At 35.5% G+C, this 14621-nt stretch overlaps 1 protein-coding gene across 2 annotated transcripts; it reads right to left on the reverse strand.

Moving 5' to 3' along the window:
• Positions 1–3414: 3414 nt before the first annotated feature.
• On the reverse strand, positions 3415–14621 carry LOC121737015 (protein FAM151A). 2 transcript variants are annotated; one of them, XM_042128530.1, is made up of 5 exons: positions 14480–14621; positions 6523–6624; positions 5698–5948; positions 4634–4876; positions 3415–3674 (listed from the first exon to the last, which is right to left on the reverse strand). In XM_042128530.1, exons 1-5 carry the CDS (start codon positions 14508–14510, stop codon positions 3441–3443), a joined length of 861 nt encoding a protein of 286 aa, XP_041984464.1. In that variant the 5' UTR covers positions 14511–14621; the 3' UTR covers positions 3415–3440. The 2 variants fall into 2 exon arrangements, with proteins under 2 accessions (XP_041984464.1, XP_041984474.1); XM_042128540.1 differs by lacking the exon at positions 14480–14621 and adding an exon at positions 6883–6990.

Raw genomic sequence — 14621 nt, forward strand, 5'->3', positions numbered from 1 at the left:
TTTTACTCGAGTATAACTGTCTCCTAATCTAAGAGTAAGCTGGTTTTGCGTTTTTCCAACTTCTAATCCAAGAATGAGGTAATTACACGGGAGTAAATATTTACACGGGCTATTTTGGTGGAGTAAACATTAAACTGAGAATAGTTGCACAACAGGGTTCAACTGTCACGGTCGGTGTCATTGTGAACTATAATTGACATTTTATTTCATACTCTTTGAGTAACTTGGTAAAATGCAAACGATAATACCCTAGAGTAAATTAAAGGAGTAAAATTATTCTCATGATAGTTATACTGTATACGTGTAAGGCGTAAATGAGGTTCGGCGGCACCGTACATTTTCCCGCAAAAAATATCTTATTTCCCTTGGTTTGTACTATATACTCGTATCTGTGCCAAATAACGTAAAATCGGTCCAATACTTCATTATTATATTAGCAGGTCCAATATTTCCACCGTTTTTTCCACATTTTCCTCTGATTCTTTGCTCCTATTGTGAGTGATATGTTATACAGTGTGTAACAAAAATAAGTGATAATACTTTAGTGTGTGTACGTGTTCCTTATAGAGAGTTTACTGTGAAAGTAGCAACGCTGAAAGACCAAAAATTTTTTTCACTTTTGTATGGGGAAACTCGTGACGCTCGGGCCCTTGCACAAAAGTGAAAAAAAAATGTCGTCTTTCAGCGCTGCTAGTTTCACAGTGAACTCTTGATATAGCCGCCTACCTCGTTAAACGGATTATGGACACAAATCTTTATTATTAATAATAACTAATAATAATTTTTCAATAATAATAAAGTAATTTTTCAATTCGAACCAGTAATACCTGTAATTAGCGCGTTTAAACAGACCAGCTCCTCAGATTTACAATATTTAAATTACAAATAAATATAATCCTAATCACTCCGTATTATTTAATTTAAACAGAATGCGTGTAATTGACTCATTTTTGAATACCTGATAGTAATATTTACAAGAAAACTTCATGAAAGGAAGGAAAAGGAAGAAATTTTATGTAGTGTTCAGAGAACCCTTAAATCATTGAAACTCTACAAAAATTTGTAGAGTTTTGAATAGTATGATGAGCGACGAAATAAAACAAAGAGCTAATTAGATGTTAAAAACGAGTATATTGTATAACGATCCGTAATCCTTATTTCATAATTTCTTTGAATCGCGCAAATAATTTCGTAATAATAAGGGTTCGCGCATGTGTTTATTAAACAGGCGCGTTTCCTAGAAAGTCCGCCGTTACTACAACTGAGGGAGCTCTGAGCTGTAATTAGACTTCTCTGAGTTCCTAGTAACGCTAAACTGGTGGCTGATCTTGTAAATGTGTCACGGGAACATAAAAGCCGCTTTTCTTCCTGCAATTAATTGTTACAATGTCTCCTTGTCCCTTCAAGATATTTGCATCTTTGTAAAGTCAGCTTATCAACAGCGCTTTGTTACCTTAATCTGTGGTAATGTTATCTGCGAATCTTGCACATTGTTCCTACCTCTAGTTTTTTTCCTATCCTACTTGTCTCTTCAATATATTATGTTTTTTTTTTAAACTTACCTTAACTTAAACAATATAATATTATTTTGCTCTCTACCTCTAATCTTTACTTACTATTCAAACATTTTTCTCACATTTTTTACAGAAAAAATGCACAATTCCTGTGTTCTATATTATTTTAATTTTTTATAGACCGGGACGTTTTATTAAATGTCTAAACAAACGCCAGCTTGTCTACCGCGATACAAAATGTTCTTTCTACTTGGGTAACTACAATATCCACTCTATTCTCAAGGTAATAAGGGTGTGTGTAACAGCATGTGTGTATGGCTGAGAGTGTGACGACCCTAGACATATGTTAGCCACGTGGACTGCGGTGTACCTAACAATGTGAATCAGGAACCCTGCAGGATATAGTTATTATAAGTACGATTATTCTAGACTGACATATCTACTAATAAGTGAATGCATGAGTATTTTTCATATGTGCATAAAGCATCTAACTTAGTTCCTGAGGTCTAGACTCTAGACTCTAGAGTCTCTAGACTAAAGTTAAAATAATTTAAAGTGCAAACGCCTAAACGGGGTTTGAAACTTCTTATAAAATGTCAAAATTTGTATAAAATTCTCGTTGTTTTGATTTAAATTGTACATAGAGTGATACTGTACTTAATCAACATATTTAATAACGATTGCAACAAGAAAAATGTTGATTTCAAAATTACTTTTTCAACATCTAAAAACAAAATTTTGTAGGTGTGAAGTATGCTATCCTCCGCAAGCTTTCCTAACAATTTACATACACTTCCTTATAGTCTCGACTAGAACGCAACAATTAATAAAGCCGACACTCTGTAATTGCTGGTTGAGGACCGAATTAATCTAACGTTGGGTTGCACCAACTAACTGTAACTTTAACTATAACTACAGTGCAAAATGTCAATTCTTTGGTTAAAGTTAAACATGGCGTCCTTTGTGACCTCCGCTCATGTGTGAATTTCTCCGGTTAAAGTTAAAGCTAAAGGACGCCATATTTAACTATAAAAATAACTTTAACTTTAAACACGCCTCTGGTGCAACCCAACCTAAGTGACCTAACCGCGCTGGTATGTCAGTCCTCAGTCCCTAGTTAATTAGCCAGACAGACACACAACACTTACCCTTGGGGCCTTGGGCTGACGGAGAATGTGCATTCTCCTACCGCAGGGTTTCTCAAACTTTCGGCTCCACGAACCCCTGTTAAATTTCCAGATGAGAGCGAACCCCTTACTTATATTGAAATCCCCCTTACTTATAGTGAATTCCCATTTCCCAGGGAAAGGGGGGGGGGGGGGCTTTCCCTGGGAAATGGGAATTCACCACTTTGCGTGAGAGTTTGAAATACTCTGCCTGTCTAGCTGCCCAAAAATCAAAGACATCCTTTTTAAATCAGCTTCAAGAGTTTCATTAACGGACATAATTATTATCTAGCAATGACTCCTGTTGCTACCATTACGTAAATCTTGTTGCGAACCCCCTGCCGTCGAATGGCGAACCCCTAGGGGTTCGCGTACCCCACTTTGAAAAACCCTGTCCTATCGTATCGAATAGTGGAGCCTCTACGTAGTGGAGCATAGTAACTGGTAGGAATTTTTGAATAGCTTTCATACGGTGCTGTCATGATAATGTAATAAATTCGAAAGTGTGTCTGTTCGTCTATCTGTTATATCTTCACGTCTAAACTGTTATCGATTTTGATGAATTTTAGCAAGTAAATACTTTACGTGACCTGCATGATAAAATAATTGTTGAACAACGTAATTACGACCAAGATCTAGTAGGTATCTTTTAACTTTAATTATCTAAGTATGAGTATTATTTAATAATAAATTCATATTGGCTTCTGCAACAATTAAAAGCTAGGTTTATTAAAAAAAAAAAACAATTTAATTACAACACTCAATGCTTGGCCTTCGCGTCAGGTGGGGGCAAGCGGAGTTTGGCGGCTAGTTCGTGCGGAACATCAAGGTACGTCCTCTCCAGCCCCACGGTCAGGATCAGTGCTCGCAGACGGTCCACCTCCACGTGGTCGCTCTCGCTGGACCACACCGTCATGGATGAGTTCAGGAACGAAGTCTCTCGCAGCAAATCCAGGATCACCGGCTGACTGTTTGACGCGAGACCCGCTCGGACCTGGAATCAAAGTATGAGGAATTCTTTAAAATTCAAATAGGTGTTTCCTAATATATATTTTTAGGCTTCCGTACCCAAAGGGTAAAAACGGGACCCTATTACTGAGACCTTCGATATCTGTCCGTCTGTCTGTCTGTCTCCAGGCTGTAACTCAATAACCGCTATAGCTAGACTTCTGAAATTTTCACAGATTGTGTATTTCTGTTGCCGCTATAACAGCAAATACTAAAAAGTAAAAACAAAATAAAACTAATATATAAGGGGGGCTCCCATACAACAAACGTTATTTTTTTGGCCTTTTTTGCTCTATATCAATGAGCAATCAAAATGGCAAGAGGTAGGGCACTTGAAATTTACATAAAAGCCTTAGTTATATGTCTACTTTGATAATTCACAATAATATTTAAATAAAATAAAAAATTAAGGGGGCTCTCTCACAAAAGAAAAAAAAATTTTGGCGTATTTTTCCTCTATAACGATAAGGAACCCTTCGTGCGCGAATCCGACTCGCATTTGGCCGATTATTTTATTTGCAAGTTCTATATTATTAGCAGGAAGTATAAACCATCAAAATATTATGTTGGCATTATAGTGAATAGTGAATAAATCTTCAAAAGGATCTGGAACGAGGGAGTGGTGTTCTTTATTGGGGAATAATTTTGATGGTACGTATTAGCGATTTCATGGGTATTTTTGGTATGAACAAGTTTCCTTAATGCTCTTTCTTCCAAAAGTTAACAGCGTTTATTGTAACAAGTAAGATAGTTTGTGCTTTAAATTACACCTCATTTGCTTAACTGATTAACTTATGATAACTACTTTGGAATTATGAGGGAAGGTAATTATTATTATGAACATCTATAGCTACATACCATGCATACATGCAGGTCAAAGTCATAATCCTCTTTTTGTTTCGCTGTTGTCGAGTAAAAAACAAAAGAATCAGAGTCAAAACTCACAGGGAACGTAACAGTTTGGTTGATCCGGTTCTCGGTCATGAGTCTGAGCATGGAGCCAATCTGGTCCCTGCTGTACTCCCCCTCGGTCACATTCCCCCCGTACTCGGTGGTCCAACCCACCGACATCACTGCTCGGGGGTGGTTGCCGCATAGTTTGATAAACTTGATCGGATCCACGGGTTTCGTGGTCGCCTCTATCGGTCCCGGCAGGATGTCAGCATTCAACCACAGTGGAAACGTTACCTGTAAAAAGTTTTGATTTTAGCACTAAGTATATAATATGGTCCCCGTAACTTCGTTGCGCCAAAATATTATGGAAACTTTTTTTGAACAGACACTCAAGGCAAGTCAGCCAGGACACGTACAGGCATTATAGCCATAATTAAATCATTACCTGAGTCCTGAGTCCTGACGATATACGAGTAAACACTTTTTCCATTTTTTCATGCTGCTACCTACTAAAGTCTATAAAACGTTATCGCATCAACAAGGCATCTTCGTAGACCGTTCACATGTTTCAAAAGATGTCCAAGTTTGAATTTTAACTTGTTAGTTTAAAGTTTAAATTATTTTTTGTTTGCTCTCAAAAAGACCGACTTCCCCAAAGTCTTATGATATTAGTGTGAAGGTTTAATTTCGTCTGCAACTGATCCGTCCTTAATTGGTGAAAAAGATGGTTAAATGTTTACATTTTAACCAGTCACACGATGTGAGTTGTGACTCATTCGGGAGTTTCGCCGGAATTGTTTAACTTTATTAGCTCAGTAGCGTACTATATTTACCAACATTGGATATATCAAATAAGTATTTTAATTTTTACCGTTTACTTGCGATATCAGCAGGTGCCAGGTGCATTTATCGAATCAACGGTAAACTATTAGGCCGACTAAATCTTACGATGTAAGGCCTATAAATAAAGAAAAAAAAAGGTAAACTATTACTTGAGAGTTGAGGTTAAGCATTAAAATAACCGATTTTACTGAAAGCTGCAGGTATTGTAGTCATTATTCAAATGTATGTCTTCAAGAAGTAAAAATTCATCCCTCATCTTCACAATCTCTTACCTCCGGTTTGCTGAACGGTGCGATTTGATCCTGTGACTTCTCAAAGGCCTCTATACTCTTGAAGTCGAGTTTCACGCCCTTCTGCTTGTCAGCTTTACTAGCCTTGTTGTACTTGTGCACGGTGATCAGGAAGTCCGTGAGTGACAAGTCTGAAGTAGTTGCCGGTGGGTGTGCCATGATCGGGATCGGAGGACCATCCTGCCCGGTCACGTGACCCAGCACGATATCAGCTTCCAGCATGGACACGTCACCTGGAGTGTGATATAGAATGATCTATAGAGATAGAGCCATGATTCAGCACGAATGGGCCGGCTAGACCGGAGAAATACCACGGGCTCACAGAAAACCGACGTGAAACAGCGCTTGCGCTGTGTTATGCCGAGTGAGTTTGTTTACCGGAGGCCCAATCCCCTACCCTCTTCCCTTCCCTACTTTTCCCTATTCCCTTCCTTATCCTCCCCTATTCCCTCTTACAAGGCCGGCAACGCACCTGCAGCTCTTCTGATGTTGTGAGTGTCCATGGGCGACAGAAGTTGCTTTCCATCAGGTGACCCGTTTGCTCGTTTGCCCCCTTATTTCATAAAAAAATATAGATTTTTTAAAAAAAAATAGTGTAATTTACTAGCTTTAAAAATGCGCACAGTGCAACAAACATAATAATTAATTTAATAAGGAGCAAATATTGGTATCTAACAAGAAATTAATAGTAAGGAAGAAATCTAAAATTTTTTGAGGATTTACTATTGCGGTGCGTACGCTTAGTAAATTATTATTATTCAATTTTGACAAATTAACAATAATTATTAACTATTGTCAGAAACATACTTGCTAATGCTGCTTCTAAATAGGTTTTGTTGTTGACTGCATGAGCCCATGTCACTGTTGTTAGATTCTTCATTATTTCTTCCTCCCCACTCACCAAAACGGCTAAACAAAAGAAAACACAAAAATATTAATTTATTGTGCTATTCATAGACAATATTTTACATTTGGCAAAACCTAAAGGTTATTAAAAGCTGCGGCGAAGGAGAACAAAATGGCAGATGTCGTAAAATGTCAATCAGCTGTCACTGTCATTATATGAATTGTCACTTGTCAAAAGACAAAAGTGTTTATCAATGATGATTTCGCATGTATTTTGTTGGAATATTTTAAAACTTTAAAATAAAACGCAACGAAAATTACCTGCGATTTAGTAATTCTTGAGAAAACAAAAACTTTAAGTGAATTCACCGTTTGGTGACTACGATAATTACAGCAACTTTAGCAGCTAAGTTGCGACTTGCGATACAGATGTGCGCCGGTGCGGGGCTGTGCGGGTGTTTGACCGAGTGACGTCAGTGTATATAGTTACCACAGTAAAAAGAAACCGTACGACCACCAAAGATAAAAAAATAATATACTTACTCAGTTTTAAATTAACTGTGGTACGAGTACGACCTACTTGCATAGTTTATTATTGAGTATTTTTTGCGATATTATGCCCTTAATATGAAGAAGTTCCTAATTTATCATTCTTAGCAATATCTTAGTCTTACGATTCACGCTGCTTTTAGGTGCCATCGAAGTAATCAATTGATTCATGTGAGATGGCAGACCTACATTATTTGGTCGAAAATGTCAACTCAATATTAATTAATTGTGATCGTCAGTAAGTTTGACATAATGCGACCAAATCACGTAGGTCTGCCATCTGCCTATGAATCAATTTCTCTGATAGTAGGTTAGTGCAGCACGAGTCGGCGCATGAGTACCGGAAACTATTCCAGCTCAATTTTTTTATGCGATCCTCTACAAATTGCCCTCCTGATGATATAAATGCATGTTGCCATGACGCAACCTGGTGCCATATTGTTTAAACAAGCATTGTTTAACCTTTTAATCCCCAAGCGGCCGGATCCGGCCGCCACAGATTATACTGCAGCCATTCCGTCTACACCCAAGCGGCCGGATGTGGCCGCGCTCTTTCGTTCGATTGAATTACGTATTTCGTCGACTTAGAGACTACTTTTGTATGAAGAAGTTTGGTTAGTTATGATCTACGATAAATTTGCCACATTCTGAATGCAAAATATTATACAATCTGTGGTCGACGAATATTTGTCAGTCATTTGAAAATCGTGAATTTTTCGTGTGTGTTCTGCCATGTTGTGTTGTTTATTTGATATTATTGATGGATTTAACGAATGTAAGTGGTAAAATAGTTTAATTTATTAATTATAATTTATAAATAGTTTTAGATAATCATTTGAAAGAAATACTTACATCGTAATAACTTCTAGTTTACACGAGAAAATTTGGTTTTTATTTATGTGATTTGAACGCGATTTGTTTAATATTTTTGTAAATAATTGACGTTAAAAGCGTATATTATCGTGTACAAAACGATTTAGATCCTAGTAATAGTATATAATAGTATCGCTTTAGTAAAACAATCAAGATAAAAATTACCTATTTATAACGGCTTTTTGCCGGCCGCGGCCATTTTGAACTTTATTTGTATTGCACTAAGGACGAAGTTTGCTTGTGTATAATACCAAAACCGGTTTTTATTACTCTTATCTCTTATCTGTTTATTGATAACTAGCGGCCCGGCCCGGCTTCGCACGGGTGGACATTGGTTTTTAAATTATTTTTTTTAAATAAAGGTAGTCAATCTTTAAGTTAAGCAGAACATAAAAATAGTTTACATTATTTAGCCTGCAACTACTATATTATAATTATTATGTACATATAACACATTTTTATTGTATTTTTTTTTATATTTTTATATTTTAAGTGTTATGTTTGATTATTTTATCCTTACCTGCAGAACTATAAGACTATAGTACATCACTTTGCGATAAGTAAGTATAGTCTATAATTTATAAAGCATAAGCAAGAAGGAATATTTTGGTAGATTTTTCACACAATTATTAACACTTAATACGGTTCCCTTTTTTCTCTCATTAAATATAGCCTATATTCAGCAGAAATAGTGTGGATTAAAAAATATGCATTAATACTTCCATCGTACATCGGCATCGTGGGTATCGCAGACACAGTAGATCTTCAATTGTTATGCTGGCAGCCGGCTGCCGCTATTGGAGATTTATAGTTAAAGAAATTAATTAATTATAATAGCAATCAAAAATAATAGTCATTCAAAACTTATTTTAAAAAGTTCTAAAAATATTACTTTCGTAGTCATAACTTTTAAAGCTTTTTTGAAATTAGGATTATAATAATGAAGCACGATAGTCTATATCAAATCAATAAAGCAGCACCCGGCTGTCGCATAACTATTGAAAATCTATTGTGTCTGCGATTCCCACGATCGAGGTAATATTTACGTGGACTCTCCGGGCGAGTCTGTGGCACTGATAATTAAATCTCTCCCCTACCGCACGCACACCCGCGCAACGCGCCTTGACGCCCAATTCGCAACGTGCAGCAGAAATCGTAATATTTTAATTTCGCCATAACATTAAAACCAAACGTCCAATTTTAATCATTCAAAGACCAAATATTATCTACATTAACTGTACTTAGTGATGAAATAATTTATTTTGATAAGGGTCAATAGCATGATTTAAATAAACGCATTTAAATATAGTCCAAAAAAAATTCTAGATTTTTTAATAAAAAAATGGTTATTGTGCCTCACTCAACATAGATAGGTATAGTGTGTCGCGGACTTTTTTGTAGATATTTAAAAGATCTATAATTACTTAGAACATTTTATGCCTCTATCTTTTATAGTTTAGGCAGCGTACGCAAAATAAGTAACTTTTCTGGTTGATTTTTTAAACCTTGCGTCCGAAAATCCCAAATATCTTACGGAACCTTATATTTTTCCAAAATAAAAATTAGCCTATGTTCAGCAGAAATAATGCAGGATTCCAATGGTAAAAGAATTTTTCAAATCGGTCCAGTAGTTTCGGAGCCTATTCGACTCAAACAAACAAACAAACAAAAAATCAAATCTTTCCTCTTTATAATAGTAGTGTAGACAAGTTAAGTTATTTCAAAGAATTGTTTACATAAACAGTTTGTATAGCTCTGTGTTATTGAGATTATAATAATGTATTAATATATTTGTTGCGAAATAGTTAGAAACATAGATTTCAAAGTTTACAGTGGTGAGAGGAATATCACATCTGACTAAATACTATATTATGATGGCTTAATAGATAGAAAATTTAACATATATTATAATATTTTTCACACAAACATAAAATATGGATTAGATGTAAGGTTATTACATTATTTGTACAAAGAGGGTAGGCCGGGTGCCATTTTTTTTTGCAAACCACGTACCCTACATTTTTGCAAAGATTTTGGCACTTACTGAAGGGTACAATTGCAAGGAATTGTTATTTTTCAACCGCACAATTTTTTTTAATATTCTTTATTGAAAAACCAATAAAAAAGGTCCTTTAACTTTTGACGATAAAGTTAATATTTTTAACGATAAAGTTGAATTTTTAAAGGTTCGAAAAATCTCAAAGTTGGGTACTTTCAACCCATGAAAAATATATTTAAAAAAAAATAATGTCTAAGTAATAAATTTTATTAAATTCTCTATACAATAGTTAATAATATTGTTAATAGAGATTTAAAAAAATTTCATTGTTTAAATCTTTTTTTATCGTAGCAAAAGTAGACAAAAAATTTTGTTTTTTGTATGGGAGCCCCCCTAAGCATTTACTTGATTTTAACTTTATTATTAATAATTATTAAAGTAAAAATATAATTGAGGATTTTGTGAAAATTTCAAGTGCCTCGCTGTTACCATTATTGATTACGAGCAAAAAGACCAAAAAAATCACGTTTTTTGTATGGGATCCCCCCTTAAATATTTATTTTATTTTATTTTATTTTTAGTACTTGTTCTTATAGCGGCAACAGATATACAAAATCTGTGAAATTTTCAGAAGTCTTAGTAATAGGGTTTACCAAGACTTCGTTGTCTGTCCGTCTGTCTGTTTGTCTATGTTATGTCTCCAAGATGTATCTTAAGAACCGCTATAGCTACACTTCTGAAAAATAACAATTTCTTGCTATTGTTTAAACAATGTTTGTTTAAATAATTTTTTTTTTCTTTTTTTTTTTTAAAGGGATTTTTGTACAGAAAGACGATGTCAATCCCATCGTACCTTATACTAAATATAACAATTTATAAATATTATGCCGAATTATAGCTAAAATTATATAGCATTCTAGCAGCATCAGAAGAAGGCTCTGCTAAAATGCTATGGAATATGCCAATATTACATTTGATTAATTTAAAATCAAGAATCAGCTTTTCCCTTAAGTTTGCGTTCCGGGGACACTCCATCAAGCGGTGGTAGATATCATCCCGCACACCACATTCCTCTTTTAAATAATATAGCACCGGGTTGCGCTATGGCAACATGCATTTCAGGGCATGGCAGGCAGGGCAGGGCTCATCAGGAGGGCAATTTGTAGAGGATCGCATAAAAAATTGAGGTGGAATAGTTTCCGGTACTCATGCGCCGACTCGTGCTGCACTAGTTGTACATTGTAATTATTTACTCAACAAAAAACGCTTTCTGACATAATTGTTATTGTTACTTAATTATTTTAATGATGATAAAAAATATGCCGGGCATAACTTTACTATAATCGATGCAAGACTTTTACCGCTTTTCAGTCCGATATCTGCCTGGGCTTCAGAACTGTGACCAGGACCGTAGCTACCGCCGTATCTTCCGTATCAATTATAGGGGGCCCCAAGTCATGATGGCACCCAACGTTCGTAACAAAGATGATAAAAACTTACCAGTTCCCCTCTTTCCAATGGGGTCCCCAAACATTTTTTTTACGGGGCAACTGGCAAGCTACCTTTCTGACTGTGACTATTATTGCCTAGCAGCTACCTAGTTTGAACCGATTTTCCTATCGGGATTGTTTATTATCCAAAGAGAAATTGAAAAACTAAATTGGCTGCAACAAATAATTACAATATTATAGGGGAACATATTATAATATCTGCTTAGTTCCTTATTTTTATAAACTAGTAGCTACTTGCTAAAAGTGATGAGTGATGACTGATGATGATATTGATTCACAGATCTCCAAATACCACCTCGTATTTTATAGAACGAGTGTCTGGCTCATTAGAGGCTGAAGTGCGCTGTTCTAAGCATCTCTGCCCTGAAATAAATCTATACTAAGTACTTAGAGATACGGAGTTACTACTACATACTTACTTCAAAGCGTACCGTCAGCTCTAAAGGATTTTGTTCTTCTATTTCACACAAAATAACATCCTTATAATATGAACTAAAAAGTATTAAATATTTTTTCCTATCTAATAGTGCCTTTTTCCAAATTCGGCTAAAACTCGACTATTTCTGTACTCAATCTTCATCATTTTGAAGTCGGTACCAGATAGCTGAATCTTCAGTCTGCCAGAATATTTGAAACTTTTGGAACTGGCATTGTTTTTACCTTGGAAGTCGGGTTTAATTTTTTGTTAAAAATAATAATTTCACTTTCGTGTTTCGGGTTTCGGGGGCGATAAATCGATCTAGCTAGGAATCATTTTTAGAAAATGTCATTTTATTCGTGTTTTATCGAATACCGAGCAAAGTTCGGTCAAATAGCTAGTTACAATAATGAAGATAAAGTTTAAAATCATAATATATGACACTGAAAGTGCTCGTCTCGCCGCTGCCATTACGGTGTGGCGCGGCTCTTAATCTAACAGATTAAAATTGTATAAACATTAAACTTATAACGTCTCTATTTTTAATTATTGCAGTGCTTCTAATATAATAATAATGCCGAATGAATTACAAGAATACGTATATCTATTTGTCAATGTGCCAAAATATCCATATTTTTAAAACAAATCTTCAAGTTTTGTTTGCAGTCTGTACGCTAATCCTAACGCCTATGAGGAATGTATTATGATTAAAATTCCATCACATAAAATGGTTTCCAATGATTGATGCAGATTGAAGGTAACTTACGGTTACGCCTATAAATTTTATTGCCCTTAAAAAATCAAGAACTGAATTTATAAGCTTACACACACGAATGCTTCTAATGCTATTATAATGTACATCTAGTCACGGCCTAGGCATAACCCTAACCTAAATACGCCGCATCCTACAGGAAGTGGCCTATTTAGACGAGGGTGTCTGCTGTGCAAAACTATGTCTAGTGCGTCAAGCCAAGCGGTCATATTTTGAATCAATTAGTTTGTTTTGATCATTCAAATTATAATGCTTGCTTAGCCCGAGGTCGGATTTTCTACCATTACACACTCCTACAGAAGTTTTCATCGTATGCGTACTCTTTTTCCAAAATTCTCTAATAGTTCTTAAAATTGCTTGCACATTGGTTCAACAACAAACAACTCTGGAACGCAAGGGTCTGAACAATGCAGGAATTGGGTAGTCCAACAAGGTTCCTGATAACCCTCTGCAAATGACTCCAAACAATCAGAAGAAACGGTCATATATTTTATAATTTAGTTAAAATTTTCAGTCTCCACCATAAAGTTAATAAACCTAGCGGAAGCTTTCGCTAGGTATAGTAACTTTATCGTCTCTACACACCTACTCGTGGAAACGAAGAAAAACTCCTTAGGGCAGGAATCATGTTAAATTAAAATGTTTTAAATCAGGTGCGGTTTTCCATTATTCCAATGAAATCAGAAAATGATGTAGGCACCTAAATAATTTAAATTCTATTGAAAAATCTTCTGTTTAATTTTAAAGAAGACTTTCTTTAAAAATATTTAAGGCATTAAGAAGGAAGAAAACAATAATTCTAAGTACTTATTACAAATTTTCCTCAAGCGCCTCAAGGTTTGAATTTTAGTAGCCTATATTGATGATATCTTGACATGCAACGTAACCAACTGTTAACATACGCAAAACAAAATTAAATTAAGAAATTTAAAAAACCCCCGACAAACAACTTTAAAAAGTAATGAAATAATATTTACTGCCTTTAAGTTCAAATATTTCCCAACTTGTGTAAAGTAATATTTTAGCCCATAATTGTTGTCACGGTGTGTCGGGGGACCGCTAATGTAGATTTTTGATTTCACTAATTATATGAGCCTAAACATGAAACCTCAACTTTGGGTTCATACGAAGCTTGGTTCCTATAGAATCCAGGTGATGCTGCAGCAGCAGCATGTAAATATTTACAGTCTATCTACTTCTTACTGGTTGTCGCAATTAAAATGTGCCCAAACACGAAACCTTTGCTCTAAGTTGGCGAGGAGTTGGATATCCTATTGATTACCAGGTGCTGCTGCAGCACCAGGTCAAATTTCATTAATATGTGTATACGTATATTGTATATTCACAAATGTCACGAACTAGTATGAAATACAAAACCCATCAAACTACTACAAGTTGCTAACTGCCTTTCATGAACCAGATAAACCCTGATTGCCCAGCACTGAGCAGGCTGATGATGATGAATTATAGCTAAGAACACTCTCGATCATGTCAGCTTTCAAACAAAAAAAACTAGATCAAAATCGTACCACCCGTTTCGATGCTACGATGCCACGGACAAATACACACACAGACAAACAGACAGACAGACAGACAGACACGTCAAACTTATAACACCCCTCTTTTTTGTCGGGGGCTAAATATTTATGAATTATGATTTTAATATTCCACTTTAATAAACTAGATACTAGAAATTAATCTTTATTGGTGCCAAAAGCTTCCCTTGCGCCTATCCTAAGCAGCTAATTCCACCAGCCTCATTTCGCTAATTGGTTTAAATTGTTGCAAAAACTTACCTGAAACAGCCAATATAAGAATTGCAATCATGACGCAGGTTACCACAGCATCCGTCTCATATTATTATATGGAGCCGTGTACTCGTCAGGAGCCGTACCACCTGATTGTCCAATCGTCCTGTTACGTCTTGATTGCTTTGAA

Source organism: Aricia agestis, chromosome 2, assembly GCF_905147365.1.
Source record: "Aricia agestis chromosome 2, ilAriAges1.1, whole genome shotgun sequence".
In the NCBI taxonomy this organism is placed as follows: Eukaryota; Metazoa; Arthropoda; class Insecta; order Lepidoptera; family Lycaenidae; genus Aricia; species Aricia agestis.

What these genes read in the sequence shown, in the direction of transcription:
- LOC121737015 (XM_042128530.1), bottom strand. Translation starts at nt 14,510, where the DNA reads ATGATTGCAATTCTTATATTGGCTGTTTCAG. An exon ending in TCTTATATTGGCTGTTTCAG is followed by an intron (nt 6,625 to 14,479) that starts GTAAGTTTTTGC and finishes TCTTTTGTTTAG; the next exon opens with CCGTTTTGGTGAGTGGGGAG. An exon ending in TTTAGAAGCAGCATTAGCAA is followed by an intron (nt 5,949 to 6,522) that starts GTATGTTTCTGA and finishes ATCACACTCCAG; the next exon opens with GTGACGTGTCCATGCTGGAA.